We start from the raw sequence: 23,663 nt of genomic DNA, 5'->3' as shown, positions 1-23,663 counted from the left end.
CAAGGCGAGAGAATACGCAGTATCGAGGTCCGGAGGACGCTGAATAGCGACAATGGAACGAACAGCCGGACGGAGACCATCAATAAAACGAGTAGTGTAGTGCAGTGGATCGGCGTGATGTTCATAGGCGGACAACTGATCCACGAGCCCAGAGAAACGCTCGACATAATCCACTACAGTGTCAGTTTGGGCAATATGAAATAACTGACGAACGAGCGCCTGATGTTGATTCCGACCGAAACGTGTGACTGTCCAGGAACAAAATTCCTCCCAGGTCATGGAAGGCAGGCGACGCAAGATGGATTGAAGCCAACGTGCCGCTGCTCCATCGAACTGCATAGTGGCAACGGTAATCCACATCGAACGATGGGTACCGTACAGAGCGAAATAATCCTCGCAACGTTGATGCCACAACTTGGGACAGGACCCATCGAAGCGAGGAAAATCCATGCGTGGAATAGTGCGGTGATGGGGTGGGGAATCCGGGCGCGGAAAAGGGCGGTGGCGGGGTGGGGAATCCGGTCGCGGAGGAGGAGAAATAGGGCGAGGAGGAGGGGAATCGGGATGGGAACCACGCGCACCTCTTGCTGGAGGAGGGACATAGACCCCAGTGGTCTCATGCGCCTTCCCCCGGCCGGATTTGTCGTCGCCGTGCCCAGACGGGCCGATCACGTCGTCACGTGGCGGCGATGGAGAGGACGCCGACCGCGTAGCTGGTGGAGTGACGCGATCCATCTGGATCTACAGGTCGCCGAGGTCCGCCTTGAGGTTGTTGAGCGCCTCGACGGTGTGGATGCGCTGCTCGGTGAGGATCTCCTCGCTGCGCCGCCGCTGGTCCTCCAGCGCCTCGGACAGCGCCACCTTCTGATCCTCCACGAGTTTGCAAATCGCATCGAACATCTGCTGCTTGGTTAAGGTCTCGACCTCCATCGCGCGCCGCCGCACGGTGCTACGAGTCCGATGAGGGTGGGGTGGGGGGAGAAAAAATTGGTCCAGATTGTTGGGTCTGATACCAGATTGTTAGCACTCAACGAGAGAGAGTGAGATTGTATTGATTCGAGTGCTGTTCTTCTCGCTGAATTGCGGCCAGGGGATTGAGTTCTACAGCGGTTCCTATTTCTTCCAAGCCAAGTTCTAATTACAGAGGGGAAAACTACTTGTAGCCGGTGACGGCGTCCAGGCTCCATTCGTTGCCTCGCAGACGGACTGGCAGCTGGCGCGGCCTCTTGGACCGGTCTTCTCCCGTAGCTGGGCCGGTAGTAGTAGGAAGGCCCAACACCGGTGAATCACCTGGTGGAGACGGTGCGTTGACACCCCGGTTGAATTCGTAAGATGCCGGAGAAAAGGTCGAATCGAGCAAAGGGAAGTCGGTCAGCTTCGGCCGGCCCTCCTTCTCCACGACGTTCATGGAGAACCTTGTGCTCACGTCCAGGTTGCCCGGGCCGACGCTGAGGAAGTACAGGAACACGGACGCGTTTCCGGCGAGGCCCTCGGTGGAGCCGTTCGGGAAGAGACGGATGTTCCAGCTGTGGCCGCCGATCCTGAAAGTGCCCGACTCCCTGAACCACCCGGCGTCCATGCCGGCGGCGGCATCGAGCAGCAGCCGGTAATTGGCCAACTGGAAGTCGTGTGTCGTGGTGAAGCGCTGCACGGTGCATCTCGATCGCGACGGCGGGAGCTCGTTGGCTTCGGAGGTCGTCGACGAACTGCTGCTGTTGCCCATGGCGAATGGTCGATCGATCGTGCAAGAACATAGGCCTAGCCATGTTGTGTGTGTATACACAGAGGTGTTACTGTGTTACCCAGATGAAGGAACGGAAACGGACTCCGAATCGTGTTTGCTTTCCGCCAGGAGGAAGAGAAGGACGGAACAGAGGACTCCTGTCGGATGTCCTCGAAGGGACGGAACAGAGGACCCCTGGACCTACTAGGGTACGTACTGATTACTGAATAGGAGTTGTGAAAAAGCCACAAGTACTGTTTACAGTTTTTACTGCCTGGAATTTGTGCGCCCGTTCTGATAAAACAGGCTTAACTTTTTGTTCCTAGAATATTTATCTATATTATTGTAAATGTTTAGTAATGATATTTTTAAATGCCATTTTAAAAGTATAATGCTTGACAAAAAAAATTGTGATATAATGTTTCTTACTTTTTCTAGAAACATTTGGATAATAGCTCTTCATAACTATTCCTTTGTTCACAAGAAAACTATTCCATAGTCCATCCTCAGTTCTTTAAAATAAAAAGAAGTGTGACTATAATTCCATAGGGAACGTGTACCGAAGAATATCAAACTATATTTTTCATGGATTTTTAATTTCAAACACATTTTTTAAGGAATTCAAGCACATTTTCTTAGGGACAAGTTGTGTTGAGCAATGAACACGAACCTACACGCTACATGATCGAAATTGGTCCAAAAATAAATAAATCAAGATACCATTTAGGTGACGGTAGCGACCTTGTCCAAATCTTCCATCGTAACCCAAGGGCAGGTCATTATGACTTACTAGCAAGATGGAACGTGTGTTGCTACGAAATTAAAAATATGCAGTGCATGAGTTGTTGAAATGCTTGCGTTTATATTTTCCAATTTTATTTGCTAAATAACAAGCACATGGTGGTGGTATATGCTACATAGAACGGACGACCACTCATGGGTGCTTGTATCGGAAGAAATGTTTTTCTCCGTCAACCAAAAGTAAACCATTTTTCCAACCCACACCCATGTGGTTCCCGAATCGATGGCCTCTTGGGCATGCTGAGTCCCCGACAGGCCTCCTCCGGCAAACCCCTCCTTCTTACCCCTCTTCCTCCATCCTCCTCGCTGTTGAATCGCTCATTTTCCACTTGGCCACTTGCTCACAAATTTATGGCATACTACCTCCGTCCATGTATACGAGGGGTGTTTGTTTTCTCACAAATACCAAGAAACTGAAATCTTTCCGCCGGTCGAAGTGTAGCTCATTTTTTATGCGTCCTTTCATGAGCCCAGCCCCCCAGCTTTTACCTGCTTGACCTATAGCATGCAGTATTACCCACTTGGGCTGTTGTTATTTTAATGATTTCAGCTGCTGCACTGATCCATCGACCGGATGAAATCAAGTGCGCCTCGTATAGACGGTCAGGGGGATTTGAAAAAGACGTCTCGTATATACGGACGGAGCGAGTACTTGTATTCATGAAAGGTAAATAAATTATATTTACATAACATAAAATAATGAAATTTGGATAATCGCACGAGTTTATTCATAAAACAAATCATTGATCCATGCTAACACAAATAACCACACATGATCCAATTTATTTTATTAGAAACCCAATACAAACACAGTCGCTCATAAATACGCACATACCACTCATATTTTTTAAGTTACACGCGTACATCCTATTCGGCTACTCCTACCGCAACCTCCGCGAGAATGCGTCGACAGATCTCGAGGCTGGCTTAATCACCACAGCCGTCTCGCTGACGGGCAATTTACCTACCACCGAAAGAATCTCCAGCACGAGATTAGGACAGCTCGCAACGAGATGGCTGTACCCCTCGGTCTCGCTGACAGCTCTCAGCGTCGCCCGTGATCGGGCCATAAACTTGATGCAAGCTTTCCTAAGAGCCTTGCAGCCATGCTGCTCCGCAAGAACCAGCGTAGTCGCGACACTCCTCTTGTTGATGCTATTACACAGCCTGCCTTCGCACAGCACCCGCAGCCTGTCCACTCCAAACCGGTCCGCGGCGACCAGCAAATGCTGCAAATTCTCAGTCTCCCCTTCCTTGTACTCCTCAGTCATGCAATCCGTGTACAAGAAGTGAAGAAGCGCCTCGAAGATCGCCGGCTCGACGTCATCGATCTGGACGCAACGCGTCGAAGAATCCTCTTTCGTCGGGCCGAACAGCTTCGCCCTGAAAACCGGAGACCGTGCTGCCAGCAAGCATTTGTGTGCAGGGAACAGCCGGCCACCCACGCTGAAAGTAACATCTGCTCCTTCCCCGTCCTTCAGCATCCGTGCAAGCTGCTCCTGGAGATCCGGCTTCGGGGGAGGAGCCACGACGGCGCTCTTCTTGACCCTGACGCGAGTCGTCTTCTTGTTCTTGACGACGGTGAGCACGCAGCGCACCGTCAGGCAGCCGTCGTCGTCGAGGTGCTTGGACGGCACCAGCTTGGAGTTGTGGAAGAAGACGGGGTAGCCGTAATCGAACTCCTTGTTGTCCGCGGTCGGGGAAAAGATGCCGTCTTTCACGGGGAAGTCGGTCAGTTTATCGCTCCTCGCTTCCGGGCGCCCTTCTTGTTCTTGTTCTTTCTGCGGCAGGACGTTCAGGGAGAACCTTGTGCGCACTTCCGGCGCGTGTCGTTCGCCGAGGCCGAGGACGCAGACGAGGAAGGCGGAGGTGCTGCCGGCGCAGTGCTTGCTGCAGCCGTCCGGGTAGAGCTGGATGTGCCAGCGGTGGCCGCCGGCGCGGAAGGTGCTGGACCGCGCGAACCACCCCACGCCCATGCCGCCCGGCAGCGCCTGGTAGTTGGGCACATATTCTGAGTTTGTTAGAACAAGTCGTCTGGGCTAAAAAACAGCACATATTCTGCGTACTTCTTTTGGGCTGGACCCATGCTATAGCCCCTCTAGCACGGGCCGTAGGCCATTTGCCAAAATAAAAAGCTCGTGCAAAAAATCTTCCAAACCTCACCCAGAAGATCTAAATAAACACGCATCGATGTCCGTGTTTGTGTAGCCAAGAAATATATCTATTTGTATGTTTTCGCTCAAAAAAAAAAATTCTATTTGTATGTTCGAGTAAATTTTACACACTTGTACTGACTGCAGCAATACCTGGACAGATGTTCACATTATAACAAACATACAATCAAACAGCAAAGTCTGAATAAACTGAAGAATGGAACGATGCACAGCTACCTATCTGTACCTGACGGCAACAATCTGAATAAACTGAAGAATGAAACGGTGCATCGCCCCGATCTGTACCTGACGGCAAAAATCTGAATAAACTGAAAAATGGAACGGTGCACAGCGGCACAGCCCCAATCCGTACCTGACGGCAAAAAACTGAATGAAAACTGAAGAATACCCTTTGAAAAAAAAAGGAACATACACATCATTTTTGTCAAATACAGGAGGTGTAGGGAGCGCTCTCCTCCCTCTCCTAACCCTAGAGCGCCGCTGCCGCAATCGAAGCCGCCACCGCTCCCCCCCCCCCTTCCTCTCCCCCAGCAGCGCCTGCTCCCTAGCGCCCCTCCCCATCCCCTCTCCCCTCGCCGCCTCCCGAGGCCGACGCTGGCGAAGCTGTGCGCTGGTCAGTGACGGGGGCGGCGGGGATGTTTCAGTTCCTGCATCCTGCGGCGGTGGTGTCGGTCCTGGCCGGCAGGGAGCGTGGACGCCAGGGCGGCGGCCCTGGAAAGCGGATGCGTGGCTCGTTCCTCTCCAGCGGCGAGCGGAGCCGGGCTTGGTGCGAGCCGGCGCGTGGCGGCGCTAGTGGAGGCCGCCGGGGCGTCGTGGCTCCGGGTTGGCGGCGCCGGATCCGTGGCTCGCGTGGCCAGATCAGGGGATGGAGGCGCCGGATCCGAGGAGTTGGCGCTTGGCGGCGTCCTCGGTGTTGCGGGCCTGTTCTGGGCCTGGCGGGCCACGGCCATGCCGGCTCCTGGGGTTGGCGTGGCCAGATCCGGTGCGTGGGGCGGGTGCGGCGCCCGGCCGGTGCCCGTGGTGGTTTTGGCATGTGGTGTTCGGCGAGCTTCGCCGGCGCTCGCAATGGTACGGTGGCCCCTGGTTAGGACCTCTGTCCGCTCCTTTCCGCAGTGGGTGTGGCGGCTGCGGGTGAAAACTCTGCATCGGCGACGACGGCATCCATGGACGTCGATTTCCTTCTTGAAGGCGTTGTTGTGCAGCTTCGCCACATACCATCCTTTGCAAGCGAGGTGCCTCCGAGCGAAAGCTCTGACTCGGTACCCGGGTCGGGTAACGGCGACGTCCTAGGATGCCGTATCCTCCTTGGAGGCGTTGCCTTTGGAGACCTCGTTTGGCGGTGGAGTTTGCTCACTGCGGTGGGCTTGGTTTGAGTCCTGGCCAGGGAGGGTGACTTCGTGCTACACGGGCTTGCTGACACGTGAGCCGCTCCCGTCGCGACAACATCTTCTGTCTCCGGTCGTCGAAGAAGCCCCGCTCTGCCTACCTTCTCTGGCACAAGGAGCCGTTCCCTGTTCGGCGTCGTTGGAGCGGACGAGGTCTTCGTCTTTGCGGTAGGGGCTTGTTTATTCGGTTCCTGTGTATGCACTTTGTCAGGGTTTTTCGTACGGCTTTCCTTGAATAATCTGTGCATTTGTATCGGTTTTTGGGCCCGGTTTTCCTCATAAACAGGACCAATTCTATTATTCTAATCGAATCACGGGGATCGACCGTTGCATCTAAAAAAAACAGGAGGTGTAACAAAATTTGGCATCTCATTAGTTCTTGTACCGACGCGGATGATCATTTTGGCGGTTCTAGAGTGTGGACAACCGCTACTCCTGCGATTTACGTTTGCGGAGCAGGTACGCCGTGACACGATATGGTTACTCATAACCCAAGCTTCTACATTTGTCTAGGTAATAATTTGGAATGACACCGTGAAGCAATAAAGATCATGCCATAAAAATGCATCGCACAACACACACATACAACGCAGGATTATGCCACGGGAAAACATGCCTAATGAACTGTAGATAACAGAACATTGCAACGATAATTAAAGTCAATATAATTAAGCATGTGATCGTTTGTGCTCTCAAAGGGACTACTCACACTACGGCACGTCTTGTCCAGTATCTCTATCATGACCCAAGGACAGCTTGCCAGCAAGTGCTTGAATCCATCAGTCGCCATGACAGCTCGTAGCACATTCCGTGGAACCATAAACTCAAGGCAAGCTTCTTTAAGATCCTTGTAATGGTGTCGCTCGGCTAAAGCCAATGTTGTCGCGACAGTCTTCACGTCAATGCCCTCACATAGCTTGCTTTCACAAAGCACCCGCAACCTGTCCAGTCCGTATCGATCCGCAGCAACTAGCAAGTGTTGTAATTCTGCCGTGCTGCTTTCTTTGTTATGCTCATCATCTTGCATGGAATCTGTGTACACAAAGTGAAGAAGTGCCTCAAAAACCAGAGGCTCGATGTCATCGATCTTGACGGGCTGTATCGACTTCTCCTTCATTGGACCAAACAGTTCTGCCTTGAAAACCGGAGATCTTGCAGCCAGCAAGCATCTGTGGGCACTGAACAATTGGCCACCCACACTGAATGTCACATCTGCTCCTTGTTCATCCTTCCACATCTGTCGAAGATGGCCTTGCAGATCCGGCCCTGGAACCACAACAAGGTTCGTCTTCCTCGTAACCTCCGTGCTATGTTTTACTATCACGGTGAGAACGCACCGTATGATCAAAGAGCCACTCCCGGACTGTGTCACGGATTTCATCTTCGATTTCTCGACGAATTTGGTATAGCCCCAACGTAGCTTTGCCGGAGAGTAGACATCCCCTGCCCCTTCGTCACAGTCGGTTAGTTGCACTTGCTTTTCACCATCTTGATGCAGCATGTTTATCGTGGACTTTGTCCTCACCTCATCTGTTGGGTTGAGACACTTTATATGGGCCGAAGCATATCCTGCACAATCATTGTTCCCTCCATCTGGATAGAATATGATGGCCCAGTTGTAGCCGCCGATACCAAATGTGGCCGAGCTGACGTAGTTGCCGACCCCCATGCCGTCCAGCAGCCGGTAGTTGGGCAACTCGAAATCATGTGTCCCGGTAGAGCTCTCCGTGACGCATCTCGACGAGGTTTTGGGGCCTGCAGGGTTAACTGCAGAGTTGGCGTTGCTGGCCATGGCGAAGAAATATTGCAGGCTTGGATTGCAGTGCAGAGAGCAAATAGAACTTCCTCTGCTTATGCGCCTAGGGATAGAGATTTTCTTGTCGAGGGAAAAGAACAGCACGGCCGCAATTAAGCACGTATTGGATCGAACCTGGTGTTAATAAGGCCCGTGTATTAATCGGTTGCGATCTTGTCGTGTTTGGATTTGAGTGATTGACTCTAACTCGGAGTCCAAGACGTACACGATCTCTTGTAAATTGTAATCTGTACCCGGCGTTTTGTATAATTCGATCATACCAATATCCAGTGACAGATTTAGACTGCCACTAGCTCTGAGCTACATCTAGCATGTATAGGTTGTATGGAGATTGGAGACATCATATAGATGCTGCATGCATACGGGCTACATCTACATGTGCTAGTTGTCAGTAACCAAAATTCTGAACTTTCACCTGCATAACCTGCCGAGAAAAATATATGCAGACCGCCTCACTGAAGGTCGCGAGAAGTTAAGGACATTAATCGATGATCACCGCTCCTGAGGCTCTATAGTTGGTGTCGTCTTTGATCGCCTCCAATACCTCCGCAAAATCTGACTTTTTTACAATTTAATTTTTCAACTAAATTCAAGTGTTTCTTTCAAAAATAAAGCTGAACATGACTCTTGTGGTAATTAACAACAGACACGATGCTCATGGTGCCGACACAATGTTTTTGAGGAGGAATGAGTCGCTGCCAAGGCCCATGGGCCACGGTATCGACCTCATGTAGGGTCTGTTTGGGAGGGCTCCACTCCATCTAAACTTCACTTCACCTCTAAACTACGCTCTACCTCAGGTCCATTTCACCTAAAAAATATGTTTGGGACTCAAATCAGCTCCAGACTACCGTTTTCCTTCTTGCTCCTATTTTTTTTTTCCTTCTGAAATGGATGGATCTCATACGGGAAGAAGGTCTGCAGCCTGCTACCTTTTGGTTCTAGGTGTAACCAACGGAAAAGAGCAATCAGGGGAAATGTCTTGCTTCAGAGTTCAGACGGGAAGGACCTGCAGGGACAGGCCGTCGGCGACAAAGTCAAGGACTAGCAGAAGCGAGAATTTACCTTCTCGGAGGAGGTTGCAGCGGCTTGCAGGAAAATCCTAGTCACGTCGTTGCAGTGGTAGGTGGCAGGGTGTCGAGCTAGCCGCCCTTGACACCTTAGTGTATGGCTCTTTCATTTTTTGCAATTGCTACTCACTCCCAAGTAAGTTTAATCTTTTGAAAAACTGGAGAATGGAATAGTGACACAGCATTGAAATACATCTTAGACTCTATAAATTATTAGGAATTCATGAAACTGATGAATGAAATAGTGACATAGCCTTTAAATACATCTTAGATTCTAAAATTTATTAGGAATTTATGAAACAAGCATTGTTTAGGAAAAAACCAAGAAACTTATATGTTAATAATTTGGAACGACACCTTGATCATACCATAAAAATGCGCTGACAGCATATACAATCCAAGATTATAGCACAGGAAAAATGTGTACTGAACTGTAGATAACTTAACAATGCGAAGATAATTAAAGTACAAAGTACATGTAATTAATTAAGCATCATAATAAATTAAGCATGTGATTGTTTAACCTCTCAAAGGGACTACTCACTACGGCACATCTTGTCCAGTATCTCCATCGTGACCAAAGGACAGCTTGCTAGCAAGTGCCTGAACCCATCAGTTGCCATGACAGCTCGTAGCACATTCGGTGGAACCATAAACTCAAGGCAAGCTTCTTTAAGAACCTTACAATGGTGTTGCTCTGCTAAAACCAATGTTGTCGCGACAGTCTTCGCGTCAATGCTCTTAGATAGCTCGCTTTCACAAAGCACCTTCAACCTGTCCAGTCCGTATCGATCGGCGGCAACTAGCAAGTGCTGGAGTTTTTCAGTTCTGCCTTCTTTGCAATGCTCATCATCTGGCATGGAATCTGTGTACACAAAGTGAAGGAGCGCCTCAAAGATTGGAGGCTCGATGTCATCGATCTTGATGAGCTGTGCTGACTTCTCCTTCATTGGACCAAAGAGTTCAGCCTTGAAAACGGGAGATCTTGCAGCCAGCAAGAACCTGTGGGCACTGAACAATTGGCCCCCAACGCTGAATGTCACATCTGCTCCTTGTTCATCCTTCCACATCCGTCCGAGATGGCCTGCCAGATTCGTCTGGGGAACCAAGACAATCAGGTCGCTCCTCTCGGTGCGGGGTTCTTTTATCACGGTGAGAACACACCTTATAATGAAGTTCCCATTATTGGCCGTTCGTGACAATGACTCCAACTTGGATTTCTCGGCGAAGTTGCCATAACCGCACATATTGATTGGCAAAGAAAAGGTGTGCTCTCCTGTCCTGCCGTAGTTGGTTACCTTTGCTTTACCCTCTTTCTCCAACATATTCAAGGTGAACTTTGTTGTCACACTCGCACCCTCCGCTAGATCGACACAGTATATGTAAGCTGAAACATTACCGGCACAGAAACCTTCCTTCCAACCGTTTGGGTAGAACCTGATGGCCCAATCGTAGCCGCCGACGCTGAACGTGCTCGAGCTCACGAACTTGCCGACGCCGACGCCGTCGTCGAGCAGTGGGTAATTCGTCAGCTCGAAATCGTGTGCCCCCGTGAAGCTCTCCGGGACGCATCTTGACGAGGTCTTGGGCAGGGACGGCTGGCCGTGGTTAGCTGCGGAGGTGGAGCTGTTGCCCATGGCGATAAACAAAGATTGCTACGGGCGTTTGATCCAGGCTTGCAGACAGCAAACGACAGAAGTACGAAATCTGTTGTAACTTGCTCGGATTTTTCGGGGTGAAGACACGATCTGGGTATAGTGATTTGGAACCTGGTGTTATGTAGTAATCTGGTTTAATCTGTTGTAGCCGTGTCGGACCCATGTAATCTGGTGTAATCTGTTGTAGCCGTGTCAGGTTTGGATTGCTTCTAACTCTGGGTGCAAGACACGATCGATCTCTTGTAATTGTGCCTGGCCATGTACGATTCCCAGCGGCCTCCACGGAGCTACCGAGGATCTTAACTTTATACTACTATAAGGACTGGAGAACAACACTTCGTCATAGAGTATTTTTTTTCCTGTTCCTTTTCTTTCACTCACCGCGAGGTCGTTCACCATCAGAGACTGAATAAGTCCATGTCTCATTGCTGCACAGACATGACGTATAAATGTATAATTCGACAGTTCGAATGACCGATTGCTTTAGACTACCACTAGCTGTGAGCTGTACTGTAGGGTTGTATGGAGATTGGGGACATCCGTAGGTTATGTTAGTAGTATAATAAATTAATAAACCAAGCACTCCTTAGAAAAACAAGAAACATCTATGTTGATCATTTGGAATTACGCCATGAATGAAGCAGTAAACATCTTTTTTTTCCCACTCCTCTGCTTGAAGGCGGCCATACTCCATTAATCAAAACAGAGAACCATGTTCACAGGATTCAAAACAAGGGAAAGTAAAGACAAACAACAAGTAAACTAGCAACTATCATCGCCTACAACTTCGGATCGATCACCAACCACCCTGCCTCCGCGAGACAGCAAAACAGATAGCAGGAAAGATCATACGATAAAAATGCATCACACAGCATACACAATGCAGTATAATACCACGGGATCGAAAACATGCCTATTGAACTGTAGATAACGGAGCATTACAAAGATAATTAAAGTCCATATAATTAATTAGGAATGTGATCATTTGTCATCTGAAAGTGACTCCTCACTAAGGCACACCTTATCCAGTATGTCCTTCATAACCAAAGGACAGCTTGCCAGCAAATGCTTGAATCTATCGGTAGCCATGACAGCTCGTAGCACATTCAGTGGAGCCATAAACTCAAGGCAAGCTTCTTGGAGATCCTTGCAATGATGTTGCTCTGCTAAAACCAACGTTGTTGCAACCGTCTCCACTTCCATGTTCTCACACAACTTGCTTTCACATAGCACCCTTAACTTGTCAAGCCCGTACCGATCCGCAACAACTAGCAAATGCTGCAATTTTGACGTCATGTCTTCTTTGGAGCGCTCATCGTCTGGCATGGAGTCCGTGTACACAAAGTGAAGAAGCGCCTCGAAGATTGCTGGCTCGATGTCATCGATTTGGATGCATTGTAATTCCTTCTCCTTCATCGGACCGAAGAGCTCAGCCTTGAAAACCGGAGAGCGTGCTGCCAACAAGCATCTGTGGGCATTGAACATTTGGCCGCCCACACTGAATGTCACGTCCGCTCCCTGTCCATCCTTCCACATCTGTCGGAGATGGTCTTTCAGATTCGAGTCCGGAGCCTCCAAACGAACCCTCTTGTGAGGTTCTCTGATGACAATGACAATGAGAACGCACCTTATCATCAAGCAGCCACTGTTGATGTCCGGCGATGGTTTTAACTTCACTTTCTTGACGAAATCAGGATAGCCCCAGTTATCACTTTCCGGCGAAAAGGTATGCTCGAGCGCGCCGAAGTTCGCTACTTCTTTCCCTTCTTTATACGACATGTTTAACGTGAACTTTGTTCTCACATCTTTTGCTGGGCCGAGATGATACAAAAACACTGACGTGGAGTCGGCGGAGATCTTACTATTTCCGTCCGGGTAGAACCTGATATTCCAGTCGTGGCCACCGACGCTGAATGTGCTCGAGGATACGGACTTCCCGACGCCTATGCCGTCGAGCAACGAGTAACCTGTGACCTCGAAATTGTGGGTCGTGGTGAAGCTCTCTGTGAAGCAGCTCGAGGACGTTTCAGATTGGCACTGGCCATCGGTAACTACAGAGGTGGATTTGTTGGCCATGGCGAAGAAAGATTGCAACAGGCGTTGCCGGCTTGCAGAGCACACAGAATTCGTGGGCTCCCCGACGAACCTACACAGGTTCTCAAACCATCCAACACCAAACTCCGACGAGCACAAGGTCCACAAAGCAATCCACAGATAACACGAACCGATTTGGAGGAGCAGCAGCAAGCCAGCAAGCTCGCCCAGAGGATCTCCGCGGAGTCGCTTCCTCCGTCCAAACGGTACCAAACAAGGAAGTATCGGCGGAGAAGGTCTCTTGCGCTGGATTTCTGTTGCGTGGGAGAGGGAGGGAGGGAGGGATGGGTCAATCTTGCGTGGGATTTTAGAAGCTTGTCGCCGGGGAAGGAAACAGGCGGCGGCGGCGGGAGGCGGCGGTGGGGAGAGGTGCAAGGACGATCTGCGGCGGGCAAGGCTACAATGGAGAGAGGCGGAGGAAGGCGGCAGCGGGGAGAGATGGAATCATGGAAGGCGAGGCGGCGGAGGGACTAGGAGGCGGCGACGGAGAAGGGCGGCCTGCCTTTGCTGTGTTCGTCGACTCGTCGACGCAGTACGCAGATGGCTTTTTTTTTTTTTTAAGAACTGGACGGTCGATCTCTGTCATTCGATTAGAAGAAAGAAACTGTACAAGGGGTGTCAAGGAGACATCCGGGAAAGAAAAGAGGGGGGAGAAGGTAAAAAAGGAAAAAAGGGGGCGCTAACGCCTAATCTCCCGTATCGAAAGAACACACTCTAGCACGACTAGTGATATCTTCCTAAACGAGGAAGGCAACCTCCAAAGCCGGGAGAGCCGTAGAACGGAAGATTCTTCTGTTTCTTTCTTTCCAGATGCCCCACCAACAGTAGATAAGGCGCCCGCTAGTCGCCCGCTTGTCCTTCTTCGGACGGCCGTGTAGGGTGTTATCCCAGAACCCGTGGAGAGCCGCGAGTGAAGAGTCTGCCGTGGCCACCCGCGGGGCAGGGTGTTGTCATGGCTCCAGGATCGAATAAGCTCCCAAACTTGCTGCGTGTAGCAGCAATCCTTGCAAAGATGTGACACAGTCTCCGGGTGTGTCCTACATAGCTGACAGATCGGGTTGTGGGTCCAGCCACGAAGGGCGAGGTTGTCCGCCGTAAGAATCTTCCCATGAGCGAGCGTCCAGGCGAAGAATTTGCATTTAGGTTCGGTGTCCGCCCGCCAAACCTTGCTGGTTTCGAAGGGCGGGGAAGATCCAAGGAATTGGGCACGGTAGGCAGAGGCGGCGGAGTAGTTCCCGGAAGCGGTCAAACGCCAAGAGATGGAGTCATCCTCGTTGGACATGGTGATCCCCTGGACGCATCCCCATAGCTCAATGAATTCCGTCAGCTGGGCGTGGGTCTGGATGAGGAGGAGGGAGCAGATCCAAAAGCCATGGGAGAGCTCCTTCTGGACCGTGCGATTTTTGCGCGAGGCAATGGCAAACAAAGAAGGCCAGCGTTCGCTCGCCAACCTGCCATCGGGCAGCCAAGCGTCGTGCCAGAAGAGGCATTTCGCCCCATTGCCAAGATGGATCTTGGTGGAAGCGCGGAAGAGGGCCCGGTCCTCAGGACTGCAGGGCAGAGGGAGGCCAAGCCAGGGTCTGTCCGGTTCAGTCCAGGAGAACCAAAGCCACCGTAATCTAAGCGCCCTGCCAAAGCGCTCCAGGTCCGAGGCGCCGAGTCCGCCCAGAGCCCGTGGGCGACACACAGTGCTCCAATTAACAAGGGGAAGCGAGGAGGGTTCCTGGTTAGGCAGACGGCGGCGCATCCATATGAACGAGCGGATGAGTTTGTTGATCCTTTTTAGGATGCCCACCGGAATCTTGAAAGTGGTCAGGTGTTAGGTGACCATGGGCGCGAGGACACCATGAGCGAGAGTCACACGCCCAGCCTTGGTGAAGAGGGCGGCCTTCCAACTCGCAAACTTGGCACCAACCTTGTCGATGAGCGGCTGGAACGCCACCCCTTTGAGACGCGTGGGGCTTAAGGGAAGGCCCGGGTAGGTGCAGGGAAAGGTGCCGCGTCGTGCAGGGAAGACAGCAAGTGCAGCGGCAATCTGCGCCTCCGAGCAGCCGACGGGGAGGAGCTCGGACTTGCCGAGGTTGGTGCGCAGGCCAGAAGCGTCACCGAAGACCGTGAGAAGCCGGTTGATGAGCGCGAGATCATCAGGGTGGGGGCTCGAGAAGATGCCCGCATCGTCCGCGTAGAGGGAGACGCGGACCCGAACATTGGAGTTGCGGAAAGGCCGCAGAATCTCCCGATCAGCGGCACAACGAAGGATGTGATGCAGCGGGTCAATTGCGAGGATGAAAAGCATCGGCGAGAGCGGATCTCCTTGCCAAAGGCCCCGAGCGTGACGGATAATGGGGCCCGGTACGCCATTGAGGAGGGTCTTGGAGGAAGCCGAAGCGAAGAGCATGCTCACCCATTGCCTCCAACGAACCCCAAAGCCAAGAACAGTGAGGACCTCGAGGAGGAAAGGCCAAGAGATAGTGTCGAACGCCTTGGAGATATCGAGCTTGAGAAAAACGCCAGCCTCCTTCCTCCTATGCATGTCGCGGATGATGCCTTGGACCAAGACGAAGTTGTCCTGAATACATCTCTTTTTGATGAAAGCCGACTGATTAGTGGAAACAATCTCGGGGAGGCGGGGGGCAAGCCGGAGGGACATCAACTTGGAGAAGATTTTTGCCAAGCTGTGAATGAGGCTGATTGGTCTGTAATCGAGGACAGCAGAGGCGTCACCTTTCTTCAGGATGAGGACGACGTTGGCGGTGTTGATGAGACCGGAGATGTGCCCTCCTGAGTCCGCCATTGCCGTGATGGCCCGGAGAAGATCTGCGTGAATGATCCCCCAGGATGCACGGAATAAGATGCCAATGAAGCCATCAGGGCCCAGGGCTTTGTCAGGGGGGAGATCAAAAACGGCGTCGCGGAGTTCTTCAAGGAAGAAGGAAGCCTCCAAGCTCCTGAGGTCGTGTGGAGCGTAGCAGAGCGCCTCCCAATTCAAGCCGACGGAGCGCGGAGGGGCAGTCCCGAGAGTGGAGATGAAGTGATCGGAAATCACCTTCTCTTTTTCAGCGTGGGAAACCGCAATCCCATTGGGGGAGGTGAGGGATTGGATGAAATTTTTCCGTCGTCGGCCATTGGCGCAGATGTGAAAGAACTTGGAGTTGGTGTCTCCAAGCTTGATGTTCGCGACGCGGGCGCGTTGTCAGGCACGGGATTTAGCGATGGCGGCCAGACCAGCGAACTTGTGCTTCATGGAAGCATGGAGGTTGCGCTCGGCGGGGGAGAGCGCCCGTGATTCTTGGGCGATATCAAGCCTACCAATGATTTCCGTCGCGACAACCATCTGCATGTTCACCGATCCGAACGTGGCCTTGTGCCAGGAAGAAAGGGCTTTGGCGGTGCGAGCGAGCTTGACGTGAAAACGCCGGATCATATCATGGGAGGCAACCGGGAGGGTCCAAGCCGCCTGAACCACCTCGGTGTAGCCCTCCATCGTGGCCCAGAAGGCCTCAAAGCGGAAGCAAGAGGCCCGGGGGAAGGCAGTGGAGCCCCGAAGCAGGAGAGGGGTGTGGTCGGAGACTGCCGCCGCGAGAGCGTGAAGAGTGGCCGAGTGAAACAAGAGATCCCAGCCGCGGGTGCAGAAGAAACGGTCGATGCGCGTGAGAGTTGGGTTTTCCTGCTCGTTCGACCAAGTGAAGCGTCTGCCCGAGAGGCAGAGTTTGCGGAGAGAGAGGCGGTTGAGGGCGTGCTTGAATCTGTCCATGAGGCGTCGGTTGAGAAGGTTGTTATTTTTATCGGCCGCACGGTAGATGAGGTTGAAGTCACCAAGAACAAGCCAATTTTGTCCCTGCGACGATGCCAGTTCGCGCAACTCCCTGATGAACTCCGTCTTCTGTGCCTCGCCTTGGGGGCCGTAAACACCGGTGAGACGCCAGCAAGTGCCATCCGCGCTCCAGGAAATGGTGGCGGAGATCGTGTTCGGGGTGAGGGAGAAGTTGTAGAGGCAGAAGAAGCGATTAGAGGCCGCAAGGATGATTCCACCTCTGGAACCGTTGGCCGGGAGGAAACTGAAGTTGTCGGCGAAGTCAGGCCCGAGGAGGCCCGCGATGTCCTGGGCTGAGACCTGTTGGAGTTTCGTCTCCTGCAAGCAGACAACAGTGGCGCGTGAGTCCTGCACCATGGCCCGGACCGCCGCACAGCGGGCAGGATTATTGAGGCCGCGCACATTCCAGCACAAGAAACGAATCTCATCGCACATCGTCACAGGAAGGGGAGGAGAAGTCATGGCGGAGACAAGAGACACTTCTTAGTTGCAGTTCTGGGAGGAGTCGGCGACAGAGGACAAACAAGCATACGGCACAACCTAAAAAAGCTACAGCGTAGCAGCATCGACGACAGCATGTGATGCATCCAGGGGTCTTCGTCTTCATCTTCTGCATGGGGAGACGACGTCATTTAAACCGCAGGGATGCCGCGGCCACGATCTACGCCGTGCCCCGGGCCGTGTCCACGTCCCCGCCCAGCACCAAGGACGGCAGGGGGCTTCTTGGCCTTCTTGGCTTCCTTCACCAAGCCGTCGATGGCCGCCACCGCGTCGTCTGAGAGTGGCCCGTCAAAGAGCTTGATGTAGGCCGCTTGTGCCGTGCCGTCGAAAGGAGCCGAGGGCAGTAGCGAGCCCAAGCGGCGGGCGAGCAAGGCCTGGGCCGAGAGAGTCGAAGAAAGACCAGGGGGGCGTCCCGCAAGCCTTGCGCTGCGTCGGACAAAAGGGACGGAGTCCGCCACGGCAGTCTGCACTGGAGGGCTCGGGGGAGGCGCGAGGTCGAGGATGGCCGGCGGCAGTTCCTTGGTAATGCTGGCGACGAAGCTGTCGAAGGAAGAAGGCGTCTGGGGTTCTGGCGTGATGCAGTCGTCGAGGTCAGTGAATGGCAGCGATGGGTCCTGCTACATGGGAGACGCTCTTGGTGAAGCCGGTGGTGCAGGAGTGTCATGGATGGAGAGGGCATCGAGAGCCAAGTCAACATCCCCGTCGTCATCGCGTGACCTGGGGGGAGGAGGTGGCGGCGAGGGGCTGCTTGGCCGGAGGCAGGGGCGGCAACCACCGCGGACCGGGGCAGAAGTCGAGGAAGCGCGGCGAGTAGGCAGGCACAGGAGGGAGCTCGCCCCTCCCTGGTGATGAACCGGGCCAACCGAGGCCGCGTGGCGACGGCCTCCAGCGTGCAAGGAAGCGTGGGCAGGGACGCCCCGGCGTTGGGGGTAAGGCGCCGGTCTGGCCTTGATCGAGGGAAGCGTCTCCTTTCGGCGGCCGGAGCGGTCGCGGTGACCGTCCCGTTCATCATCGTGGTCGCGGTCATCGCGGTGGGAGCTGTGGCGGCCTTCCTGGCAGGAGTAGGTCTCGGGAGGAGGGGGACGACGCGCATCGTCACGGCGGCCGCTGTCGAGAGAGCCAAAGCTCCAAGTATAGCCCTTGATCACCTGTCGGCCTCTCGGTCTTGCTGGTTCGGCTTCGCGTGCCGGCGTGAGCTCCGTGAGATCTTCCACCACATCGATGAGGCGGGAGAGTCTGCCCTGCAGGCCGGCGGCAGGGGCGTCGTGGATGACAACCGGCATGAAGGGAGGGGCAGTTGAGCGTGCTGCATCGTTGTTCTCCATCAGCGAGAACCAGCTCAGCTTGGGGATGGCCGCCGGATTCGCCGTCCATACCGAGAAGTTAAAAGTAGAGGTGTTCTCCCGGCGGAGGGATTGATCTTTGACGAAGTGGAACTTTTCCCTGCGTCCTATGATGTAGGCCGCCGTCTCGCGCGTCCAGGCATGGACCGGCAAGTTCTCCACGCAGAGGTGAACATGGAACGGCATGGCCGTCCACTCAGAGTGGCGCTCCGCAGACCATGGCAAGATGAGGAACTCCCTGCCATGGGAGTGGAACTGCTCCTTGTCCACCGCCGCCTCGCAAACAGTTTGTTCGGAGAGGTTGACGAAGTAGTCCTCGGGGAAGTGCGGCGCAACACGAATCTCGTCCAAGGGGATACCAAATTCACGGCAGAACGCATCAGCGACGTGACGCGGCTCCGTCCGAGGCCAGTCCATGCCAATGGTGACGAGGACCGCGTGGGAGTTGAAGGAGTGCTCGGCAGTGATCATCTCATCCGTGATCGCCATGACGCAGTGGTCTTCTTCCGGCCGTCCGATGAAGTCGCCGCCCCCCCCCCCCCCATGACCACGTCGGCGTAGGAGCGGAGCGGGGAGACGCACGAAGAGCGCGGACGTGGAGGAGGGGGAGGCGGGGAGGCTGGCAGGTCGCGGCAGGAGTGCTCCAGGTGCCCCAGGCGGTGGCACTTCCAGCACCGGCGGGGTTCTCTGCAGGAGGCGACGAGGTGGCGGGTGCTGAGGCAGCGAAAGCAGCGTCCACGCATGCGCTTAAGAAGGGCAGCGCGTCGGTCCTCCTTCTTGGAGATGGCGGCCAGCTGGTTCCCACCCTTCTGCTCCCGGCACCACCAATGCGGCTTCCTAACGGGCAGCCAGCCATCAAGCGCCTTGAAGGCACCGTCTTGTCTCCTCTGCTCCGACGGGACAGGACGACGGGGGGCACTTGAGTGCGCGCGCGGCGCGATGCCACTTGAATGCGCGCGGGGTGCGAGGTCCGAACGAATGCGGGGCTGACCAACCGGCGGGCGCCCGGCCGGTGGAGGAGGGAGGACCCAGCGGCTTACAGGTGGGGCACCGGAAGAAGGGGGGCGTGTTGCATTGAAGAGCCTCGGTTGTCTGCTCGGGGGGGGGGGGGATCCAACAGAGGGGGGAGGCAGGCAGTTCTCCATTAAAGCAGGTCTGACCGGATCCCGTGCAAGGTCGGCAGGGGAGGACGTGGGAGTAACTGCGGAGGATCTTCGCTGTGGTGGGAGGTAGATCCTGGGGCAGCCAGGCACAATCTGCATCGGGAGGGGCTGGGGCTGGGGCCGGAGGCAGTCCGGCAGGGGAATGGAGTCGGGGACGAATTCCCCATTCTCCTCGTCATCGCAGGCGTCTGCCCAGGAGAGGCGCTTCGGCGAGGGCCAGGAGCAGGGGTCAGGGCCCGGGGGGCAGATCTGTGTGGAGGGGGGGGGGGCTGGGTATGGTGGTGGGGGTGGCCGCCGGCGCCCTAGTGGTCGCCGGGGGTGGGGGTGGGAGCGGGGGTTCCATTCGTGCTATAGACGTTAGGCGTTTAGATGGCCTGTTCAAAGGTCGCTGGAGTTGGCGATATTCATCGTTGATCACCGTTCCTGAAGTTCTAGTGTGTTTCATATTTGATCGCCCCTCCAACAAGACCTCATTCTTTACTACAATTTATTTAACATTAATGCTCATGGGTGTCAACCTCACATCGTTTTAGGGATTGGTGGCATCATGTCAAGCTAGCCAACCTTGATGCCGTACAGTATGGTTCCGGCCTTCGTTCTTTGCCATTGCCATTACGTGGGAGTAACTCCCAAGTAATTTTAATCTTTAAAAAAAATACTAAAGATTATGGAATGGTGCCCTGTCTTTAAATACATCTCAGAAATTATTAGTTCCTCCGTCCAACAAAAATGTCTCAAGTTTATCAAAATTTGGATATATCTAAACATGACTTAGTGTATAGATGCATTTAAATTTAGTGAAAGTTAAGACATCTTTTGTTGGACGGAGTAAGTAGCAAACAATGAACCAAGCAGTCTTTGAAAAAGAACCAAAAACCTCTGTTAATCATTTGGAATTATACCTTGAAGCAATAAAGATCATAAGATTAAAAATGCATCGCACAACATACACAGAAAACATGCATCTTAAACTCTAGTAGATTACTGAACATTGCAAATAAAATTAAGCATATGATAGTTTGTCCACTGAAAGGGATTACTCATTGCGGGACACCTTCTCTAGTATCTCCTTCATAAGCAAAGGACAGGTTTCCACCAAATGCTTGAATCCATCGGTCGCCATGACAGCTCCTAGCACATTACGTGGAGCCATAAACTCAAGGCAAGCTTCTTGAAGATCTTTGCAATGGTGTTGCGCTGCTAAAACCAATGTCGTTGCAACCGTCTCAACTTCAATGCTCTCACACAACTCGCTTTCACATAGCATCCTCAACCTGTCCAGTCCGTATCGATCTGCAGCAACTAGCAAGTGCTGCAGTTCTGCCGTGCTGCCTTCTTTGTTATGCTCATCATCATGGATGGAATCCGTATACACAAAGTGAAGAAGCGCCTCAAAGATTGGAGGCTCGATACCATCAATCTTGACGAGCTGTGTCGACTTATCCTTCATTGGACCAAATAGTTCGGCTTTGAAAACCGGAGATCTTGCAGCCAGCAAGCATCTGTGTGCAGTGAACAATTGGCCACCCACATTGAATGTCACATCTGCTCCTTGTTCATCCTTCCACATCTATCGAAGATGGCCTTGTAGATTCGGCTGTGGAACCACAACTAGGTTCCTCTTAACCTCTGTGCGATGTTTTATTATCACGGTGAGAACACACCGTATAATCCAGGAATCACTGTTGAGCACTGCCGTATCTTCCATCTTTGATTTCTCAACGAATTTGGGATAGCCCCAACTTAACGTTCCCTGATCGTCAAAAAACTTGGCGTTCCCGGAGAGTAGACATGAACCGCTTCATAAAAGTTGGTGATTTGCATTTCACCATCTTCATGCAGCATGTTTACCGTGGACTTTGTCCTCAACTCATCTGCTGGGCTGGGACTGAGACACTCCAAATAGGCCGACGCGTAGCCAGCACAGCCATTGTACCGCCCATCTGGATAGAATTTGATGCACCAATTGTAACCGCCGTAAATGTGCCCGAGCTAACGTACTTGCCAACGCCCATGCCGTCGAGCAGCCGGTAGCTGGTCAGCTGGAAATTGTGGGTCGCGGTGAAGCTCTCCGTCTCTCCGAGACACATCTTGACGAGTTTTTTGGCAGCGACTGGCCATGGCTAACTACAGAGGTGGAGTTGCTGGCCATGGAAACGACAGATTGCAACGAGCGTATAGCACACAGAACTTCCTCTGCTTATGCGTACTTATAGAATCTTTCTTATCGAGGGAAGAGGACGCGAGGGACTTGGAACTGGAAGACGTTTAAGTTTCTCTCTTTTCCCGAACAGACGCTGTTTTAGTTTCTCGGTCAGCAAGGCATTAATTTGGAATGCTTACCGTCGTTTAACTCGTCCCTGTGCTGCTGTGCAAACACGGAGAAATGAAATGAAGTTGAATCGATTGAACGCCAATGCTTTCGCTTCATGTTCACACATGCATCAACATTGATCACTCGATGTGGAGGACATCATGACGAGGCCTTCTGAAAGGCTGCTGCATGCAGTAGTACTGAACTCACACGATGCTCACTCTATGACCACCACCACCACTACTACCACTGCTACTACTCCTGCTGCAAGATTTACATGAGCTTGTTTGCTCCTCTATTTCTTGGTCGGGCTCTACTTTTTCTGGACCGGTATTTTGTGCCCAAGGCCCTCCTCTAAGACCATGGACTGGCAACTCGCCAAGAGGTGCTTGTACCCGTCGGTCGACAAAACAGCCTCCAGCACTCTCGGCGGCGACATAAACGCCAGGCAGACGTCCTTGAGCCGTTTGCAGTCGTGCTGGTCCGCCAACGCCAACGTGGTCGCGACGGTCTTGACGTCCACCCCCTCGCACAGCTTCTCCTCGCACATCAGCTTCAGCCTGTCCAGCCCGTACCGGTCCGCGGCGACCAGCAGATGCTGCATCACCGCCACGCTATGGCCTTGGCCTTCGCCCTTCTTCTTCCCCGGCACCGGCACCGGCAGCGAGTCCGTGTAGATGTAGTGAAGCATCATCCCGAAGATGGCCGGCTCCATGTCGACAACCTCTATCACGCGCCGCGTAGTGGTAGTAGCAGTAGTAGTATCATCCTTGTGCGCCATGGGGCCGAAGAGCTGGGCTCGGAACACCGGCGACCGCGCCGCGAGCATGAACCTGTGCGCGCCGAACGCCATGCCGCAGACCTTGAACGTGACGTCGGCTCCGTTCCCGTCCTTGAGGGCGCGCTCGAGGTGCCCCGGCAGCTCCGGAGGAAGTAGCCGGACCGCCGTGGCTGCTGCCGTCGAAGTGTCCTCCGCCGGGAGCGGCTTCAGAACGGTGACGGCGCACCGGATGGTGAGGCAGTCTTCTGGAAGACACCGGGAGAGCCGCAGCAGGGGCTTCCAGAAGAAGTGGCCGAAGCCCGAGGCGCCCCAGCCCCAGCCCGGCCCGGCGAGGAAGTCACGCGTGCTCTTCCTGCGGCGGCGGCCCACGAAGCAGGAGGAGGCCTTAAGCTTGCCGCCGCCCTGGCCCACGAGGAGGCTGAGCGTGAAGCTGGCCTTGATGCGGGCGCCGGACAGCGCGTTGCGGTTGGCGTTCAGGTACAGGTACGCGGAAGCGCAGCCCGTGTCGTCCAGCGTGGCCCCGTCCGGGTAGAACTTGAGGACCCATTCGTAGCCGCCGACGGTGAAGGGCGCGGAGCTGACGGCGGCGCCGGCGCCCATGTGGCCGGAGAGCAGCGAGTAGTTGGCCACCACCATGTCGTGCGTCCCCGTCACGCGCTCCGTCGCGCACCTCGACGACGTGTGATCCGACGACATGCTTTAGTTGATCTTGATTGATTGACTGGTCGACTGCGAGTTGATCGGGGAGTTTGTATGGGTCGGTTTTGATATATGTAGATAGATCAGGAAGAGTTCCAGGTGTATTCGGAATACGGCTGCAGACGTACATGTACAGGGAAGTTGTTTCGGACTTGGACTAGCTCTGCCTAACTCGGATTTTGACAGTCAACTATTCGTGAAACAGCTGGGGACAAGTGATCCATAAGCTGGTTACTGATAAGCAGGAGAGGCGGGCCTATTCTCTCATGCCAAAGTGCTTGTGTTCAGAATTCAGGAAGGATCTTGACATGCACACAGGAAAGCGGC

The 23,663-nt window shown here is 53.5% G+C and overlaps 5 protein-coding genes and 1 pseudogene across 5 annotated transcripts; all 6 read right to left on the bottom strand.

The window, feature by feature from the left end:
• Window positions 1-3,227: 3,227 nt before the first annotated feature.
• LOC100832913 (BTB/POZ and MATH domain-containing protein 2) lies at window positions 3,228-4,615 on the bottom strand. The gene has a single exon (XM_003579274.2). The coding sequence runs from the start codon at window positions 4,498-4,500 to the stop codon at window positions 3,406-3,408; it is 1,095 nt and encodes a 364-aa protein (XP_003579322.1). The 5' UTR covers window positions 4,501-4,615; the 3' UTR covers window positions 3,228-3,405.
• A 2,084-nt stretch (window positions 4,616-6,699) lies between these two features.
• Window positions 6,700-8,099, bottom strand: LOC100832601 (BTB/POZ and MATH domain-containing protein 2). The gene is made up of 2 exons (XM_010228973.2): window positions 6,798-8,099; window positions 6,700-6,707 (listed from the first exon to the last, which is right to left on the bottom strand). The coding sequence occupies exons 1-2, from the start codon at window positions 7,873-7,875 to the stop codon at window positions 6,700-6,702; spliced, it is 1,086 nt and encodes a 361-aa protein (XP_010227275.1). The 5' UTR covers window positions 7,876-8,099.
• Window positions 8,100-9,426: 1,327 nt separating this feature from the next.
• On the bottom strand, window positions 9,427-10,606 carry LOC100832289 (BTB/POZ and MATH domain-containing protein 2). The gene has a single exon (XM_003579272.4). The coding sequence runs from the start codon at window positions 10,604-10,606 to the stop codon at window positions 9,506-9,508; it is 1,101 nt and encodes a 366-aa protein (XP_003579320.1). The 3' UTR covers window positions 9,427-9,505.
• Window positions 10,607-11,529: 923 nt separating this feature from the next.
• On the bottom strand, window positions 11,530-13,446 carry LOC100831998 (BTB/POZ and MATH domain-containing protein 2). Its single transcript, XM_003579271.2, has one exon. It carries the CDS (start codon window positions 12,701-12,703, stop codon window positions 11,609-11,611), a length of 1,095 nt encoding a protein of 364 aa, XP_003579319.1. The 5' UTR covers window positions 12,704-13,446; the 3' UTR covers window positions 11,530-11,608.
• A 7,132-nt stretch (window positions 13,447-20,578) lies between these two features.
• Window positions 20,579-21,694, bottom strand: LOC100831392 (annotated as a pseudogene).
• A 268-nt stretch (window positions 21,695-21,962) lies between these two features.
• LOC100831089 (BTB/POZ and MATH domain-containing protein 1) lies at window positions 21,963-23,661 on the bottom strand. The gene has a single exon (XM_003579268.2). The coding sequence runs from the start codon at window positions 23,331-23,333 to the stop codon at window positions 22,170-22,172; it is 1,164 nt and encodes a 387-aa protein (XP_003579316.1). The 5' UTR covers window positions 23,334-23,661; the 3' UTR covers window positions 21,963-22,169.
• Window positions 23,662-23,663: the final 2 nt, after the last annotated feature.

This window comes from Brachypodium distachyon, chromosome 5 (genome assembly GCF_000005505.3).
Source record: "Brachypodium distachyon strain Bd21 chromosome 5, Brachypodium_distachyon_v3.0, whole genome shotgun sequence".
Taxonomy (NCBI): Eukaryota; Viridiplantae; Streptophyta; class Magnoliopsida; order Poales; family Poaceae; genus Brachypodium; species Brachypodium distachyon.
This window is presented reverse-complemented; position numbering and strand designations above follow the sequence as displayed.

Excerpts from the sequence above, each read along its gene's own strand:
- LOC100832601 (XM_010228973.2), bottom strand. The coding sequence starts at position 7,875 with ATGGCCAGCAACGCCAACTCTGCAGTTAACCCTGCAGGCCCCAAAACC.
- LOC100832913 (XM_003579274.2), bottom strand. The coding sequence starts at position 4,500 with ATGGGCGTGGGGTGGTTCGCGCGGTCCAGCACCTTCCGCGCCGGCGGC.
- LOC100831089 (XM_003579268.2), bottom strand. The coding sequence starts at position 23,333 with ATGTCGTCGGATCACACGTCGTCGAGGTGCGCGACGGAGCGCGTGACG.
- LOC100832289 (XM_003579272.4), bottom strand. The coding sequence starts at position 10,606 with ATGGGCAACAGCTCCACCTCCGCAGCTAACCACGGCCAGCCGTCCCTG.
- LOC100831998 (XM_003579271.2), bottom strand. The coding sequence starts at position 12,703 with ATGGCCAACAAATCCACCTCTGTAGTTACCGATGGCCAGTGCCAATCT.